We start from the raw sequence: 5812 nt of genomic DNA, 5'->3' as shown, positions 1-5812 counted from the left end.
TTGATTTCTTTATGCAGATACAATGTTGGGAAAGGAGCATATGGCGAGACTGCGCTCAATAGCCAAGCTTCATAATCTGGCGGCGGGCTCCTAAACCATTCCCAACTCTGCCGCAGAAGCCGCTGCTACCCAAGGCAGATCTCCACAGGTTGGCCCATCCCCTCCTATCGCTCTTCCTGCCCCTGAGCAAAAGAAGCTGCCACCAAAAAGGTTTAAGAGGAAGACCCCCAGAGTGGTGTCAGATTAGGAGGAAGACGAAAGCACTGAAGACGGGCTAATCTGCAAGAGAAAAAGGGCGACTGTAGCTGAGCCACCAGCAGCTGAAGGCACCAGCCCCAACTACACCGAGAACCCCCCAGCGCCTCCACACCCTTCGAGTCTGCTGGGGATGCTCTCCCTTCAAATGCCTCAGCTACTGGAGCTACACAAGAACAGATTGCTGACACACAATCTTCCCCCCAACCTGTAGCGGCGGAGCCACCCATCTCACCACCGCACCACGAAGCTCCCCTCATTATCCAATCTTGTGAGGGTGGTGGTGAAAATCAACCTTCAACGCCTCCTCCAGCTCCAGCTCTTCCAGCCCCTCTCAAAGAAGCCTTGAAGGCTTACGCTGCTCACCTCAGCGTCATAACAGCTGAGAGCGTGGAGAAACGCCTTTCCAAGATGGTTGGTGAGGCTCTAAAGGACTCCATGAGCAAATATGAACTTGACAACCGCATCCAACGGGAAGAGGCCAGCACCGCGAGGGCCCAGGTCCACAAACTTAACTGTGACATGATGATGGTAGGACTTGAGTTCTCGCGGGTGGAGAATGCCCTTAAAGACGAGCTGCGAAGTGAGCACAACAACAACGCTGACCTGCGCCAAAAGCTTAATGCCAAACTTGCAGAGATTATTGAACTGGAAGGCAAGCTCGTGCCTCAGAAGGTGAAAATAGCTGAGTTGGAGGGGGCTCTTGCGGCAAACAAGGCCCAAGTGGCTAAGCTTGAGGCTAAGTCAATTGGGGTCGAGGCAGAAAGAGATCGAAAAGCTGAAGAGCTGAGCAAGTCTACAACAGAGCTTGCCCTGATGCGCGAGGAGAACAGTGGGCTGAAGAAGAAGATTGAGGAACTTAATCTCAGCGCCACGCATGTTCTCACTTCAGGTTTTGGTGCTACTTTGGAGCAGATTGCCTGCGAATATCCTGACCTGGACCTCTCCAAATTCTCCGTTTACAATGAAGTGGTGGATGGCAAGATCGTGCCTTCAGCTTAACTGTTTTCATCTGCCACTTAAATCTTATCATCTTGAAAACTCTTGTATTTAACTTTTGATTTATCTGTAATAGCTTTCATTCTGTTCAAACTGCTTTGATATATATATATACATATGGCTCTATCTTTATTGTTGTGCGATCATCTGATGTAACAGGCTACTTTTTGCTTAGCCCAATTAACTTAGCACAAACTGATGCTTAATTCTCTGGAAATCAACTTAACCTGAACAAACTGTTAGTCTATAGCAATAACATTTAACGCGAAATCAGTTACTGGGCAGTAGGCGTAGGTCAATCTTAGTATCTGAAATATCGCTTGCCTGATCTGCCAAGTGACATGTGTATTTCTATGTCATCGCCTAAAACTTCGTTGATCTAGTTCTTGCCATGTAATCTTCTTACTATCTCAATCTCAAAGCCACAGTCTTTCGGCAATGTCATTTTCCTTTTAACTAAAAAGCGTTCTCTGCAAAGCTACCTTATAACTTCATCTTTGCTCAACTGGGAGGAGAGCTGCCTTTCGGATCTCCCTCTACCTCCAAGAGCTTTCAACCTTTACTTTCCTCCACTCATCTGAGAAGGAGAGGTACCCTTTACGGATCTCCCTCTACCTTCTCTGAGTCTTTAACCTGAGATAACTTGATCATTGTCCCTCTTCTAGGGGTAGAGCCGCCTTTCGGATCCTTCCCTACCTCCCTGAGATTTAGAACAATGACCTGGATGGTGAGGTGTGCTCTACGAACCTTCCCCACCCATCCTTTAACTTCTTCCACCCTTCACACCGTACCTGAACTCGTTTAAGACGAGAAGGATTTTATCTACCTTCACAACGCCCGCAAGCATGGAAGTTTTAACTGGTCTTACTAGGTCAATATTGATGTTTCACTCAAGGGAAAAGGCGTTTTCCATGAACCTTCCTTTCCCATACTTAAGATCATTAACACCCCTGACTTTGCAGTTTCATCTTGCCTGAACTCACTTGAGGGTGAGAAGGACTTTTTCTTATGCTTGAACTTGCCCAAGGGTTACATCTCCTCCTCCCCTGGATGCACTGAGGACTTTCAAACTTGCCTCAATTTGCGTACGCAAAGAGGTCTTGCAATCTATTCTTGCCTGCATTCGCTCAAGGCGATGAGGTGTTTTTTAATCTTTTCTCGCCTGCACCCGCTCAAGGCGAGGAGGACTTTTTAATTTTTTTTGTGTTGCCTCGAAGCGCATGAGGGCGTTGAGGACTTTAAACTTTGTTCTGATGCCTCCGATCACACGATGGCGACGAGGACTTAAAACTATATACTGGTGCCTCCGATCGCCAGATGGCGATGATGACTTAAAACTATATACTGGTGCCTCCGATCGCCAGATGCTGATGAGGACTTAAAAACTTTATACTTGTGCCTCCGATCGCCAGATGGCGATGAGGACTTTAAAACTTTATACTTGTGCCTCCGATCGCCAGATGGTGATGAGGACTTAAAAACTTTATACTTTAAAACTTTGTACTGAATGCATGCGATCTGAGTTCACCGTTGCCTTAAATCACACACGGGCGACAAGGTCTCTTTTCCGAAAACTTAAAAACGATAAGCATGCAATCTTAGTGACCTCTTTAATAAACTTCGAAACCTTCTTTATTGGGTGGCCTCGTTAAAAACCCTCCTTAGGGAAAAAAGAGTGCCCCCCTTGAAAAACTGTTTTAACTGAAACTGCTTTAAACTGTTCAAGTTAATCACTACTTACAATGCTTTAACTGTAATAAAACTTGAGATGGGTGGCGTTCCAAGTACGAGAAATCGCCCCTCCTTCCAACGTCTCCAAGCGGTAGGCGCCGTTTCCGAGTGCTTCAGTTATTCTAAACGGTCCTGTCCACTTAGGCGACAATTTATTCTCCATCTCATACTGGTGGGCCTTCCTCATTACCAGATCGCCATCTCTGAATTGTCTTGGTTTTATTGTAGAGTTGTACCTGCGTTCAACTCTTCTCTTCACTGTTTCTGCCTTCACCCGTGCTTCCTCCCCGCCGTAACAAGCGAGATTACAATGGGATCGTTGTCATGGGGCACAACATCCCTAAGATCTTCTTTGGTGAACGTGATGTCCACATCGGGCGAGTGGTCCTCAAAAGCTTCTACTGACATCACGAACCTCGCATATTTCTTCCATTGTGATGCAGTACACCCACCACCCGAGAATCCACCAGCTATAGTGTGGATCTCGCCGTGAATGGGTACTTCATGCTGTCGTCCCTCACTGCTCGCCGGTTGTGAACCTGACGATTGCCTCATTTGCTTCTCCAGCAAATAGTCTTTCAAGAACCCACACTTGACCAACTTGGCGAGTTGGTCCCCCAAAGCCAAGCACGAATTGATGGAGTGGCCAAAACTCTTGTGGAACTCACACCACGCGTCTGGTTTTGGCCCCAAAACCTTATCCGTCGCCTTCTCAGGCATTTTGAGCTTGGCAGCAATATTCGGAATGGCGATCAGATCAGCCAATCCCATCACAAACTCGTACCTCGGTGGGCGATTAAACTCTCTAGGCCGCCCTGGCCCCTTCCCCTTGCTCTTCTTTGTATCATAAGGATGATGCATCCTTTGATCCTTCTTCCCTGCCGCCGCCTCCATCATCCTCTGCGGCTGGATCCTCGTCTGAGCCCATGGCCTAGCTGGAGCCACACTTCCCCTCTTCTCAGAAACTTCACTCTCGGCGGCGATATGAGCCACAGCTCGCCGCCGGATTTCAGCAAATGTGGCGGGGTGGTCTCTGATCAACGCTTCGCTAAACGGTCCAGGCAACACGCCCTTCTTGAAGGGGTGAACAAACATATCTTCAACCTTACCTGGCAAGCAAACAATCTGAGCTCCGAATCTGTTCAAAAAATCCTTCAGAGACTCCCCTTGATACTGCCTCACATCGAACAGATCGTAAGATACCAACGGCGGTGCCTTGTTTACTATGTACTGCTCGACAAACATTTTGGAGAACTGCTGGAAGGTGGTAATGTGACCAGTAGGTAGGCTGACGAACCACTCCATCGCTCTTCCACTGAGAGTGCTCATGAACACCTTACAGTAGACTGCATCTGAACTGCCTGAGAGCATCATCTGCGTGTGAAACGCAGTGAGGTGAGCCTCAGGATCCTCTACCCTGGTGAAGGATGCTTTCACCGCTACCATATTCGCAGGAACCACCGTGTCCATGATCTCTTGAGAAAACGGCATTGGAAAATTACGCGGTGGGGATGGGGGTGCAGATTCGTCCCCAGTCGCACGCTCCGTCTGTCCCCGAAGGGCTTTACGTAACTCTTCATTGAATCTGTTAAGCTCTTCATTTCTAGCCTGTGAGGCCACTAGTGCCTCGTGCATTCTCTCTTGTTCAGAACGTGATGCAGCCACGTTCTCCTGCAACGTCCTCATCATCTCCATTACCTGCGCCATAGTTACAGCGCCCTCTTCAGTTGACGGTGCGACTGAACTGGATCGCGTTGCCCTCATCCTTTCTCAATAAACTTCAGGAAATCAGACCAAAATCACAGAATTACGTAATCACAAACACTCCGAACCAGAACAAAGATTCCAAACTCTTCGAACAAACTTCAGAGAGACGATTGATCCAGCAATCAATCGGTCAACCTTCCTTCGAACTTAAAGAATCCCCAAGAAATCGACTAAACCGACAAAATCTTTGAAAAGAACTTCAGCGAAGCGATTGATCCAGCAATCAATCGATAAAAACTCCAACAACTCAAAGAAACTCCAATTTAGTGATTAAAACCCCAAGCAAACGGTGAAACTCCAGAAAACCGATTGCGACAACAAGCAATCGAACAGATATTCTCGAAACTTCAACAAACTTGAACTGTGGTTGGGAATCACCTTTTACATGGCCCCACGGTGGGCGCCTGATGATCCTCCCGGTTGACCAAGTGCAAGAACGATGCCTCGTCACGATCTTTCCTCACCAGCTTTAACACCACGTGCGCTTCAAGTCCACACTACAGATTGTCTCTCTGAGAACCTGAAAACACAATATAGCGCCGCTGCGGCCGGTGGCGCTCTGACGCTCAAGTCAGCAACAGGAACACCCAAAAACTGAGAGGAAACTAGATGCTGTAGAATCGTGCTCAAGTGTTCTCAACAAGAAAAATGAGTCGTAATGAACGTACCTCCCTCAAATTCTGTTAAGTTTACCTCTTATACTTGGGCATTTTCTCTCTCAAGACGGTTACACCTTTGGACACGTGGGTCGCATCCAACTCTACACGTGTCACCATCTGGGCTGAAGTAACATAAGCGCCATTTCCTTGTATCCCGTTACGCGGCTAAGTCTCCTATTCAAAGTGTAACCTAGCACGTAACACGCTCTGGAACGCCACCCGACAAAGCGAGTATCGGATGAAACAAAGTACATCATCCCTGTGATATCGCTTGTCGTAGGTGCCACCTTCCTCACTGTCACACCATGCATGTTCTAGCAAAGGAAACCTCGCCTTCGACGAATGTCCACTATGGGAATCCCGTCATCGATGAGCAAGCTGTTTCCTCCAACTCACTGCTC

General features: G+C 47.8%; 1 protein-coding gene across 1 annotated transcript; it reads right to left on the bottom strand.

The window, feature by feature from the left end:
• Positions 1-3255: 3255 nt before the first annotated feature.
• Positions 3256-4692, bottom strand: LOC137838641 (uncharacterized). Its single transcript, XM_068647879.1, has one exon. The coding sequence runs from the start codon at positions 4690-4692 to the stop codon at positions 3256-3258; it is 1437 nt and encodes a 478-aa protein (XP_068503980.1).
• Positions 4693-5812: the final 1120 nt, after the last annotated feature.

Source organism: Phaseolus vulgaris, chromosome 4 (assembly GCF_000499845.2).
Source record: "Phaseolus vulgaris cultivar G19833 chromosome 4, P. vulgaris v2.0, whole genome shotgun sequence".
NCBI lineage: Eukaryota > Viridiplantae > Streptophyta > Magnoliopsida > Fabales > Fabaceae > Phaseolus > Phaseolus vulgaris.
This window is presented reverse-complemented; position numbering and strand designations above follow the sequence as displayed.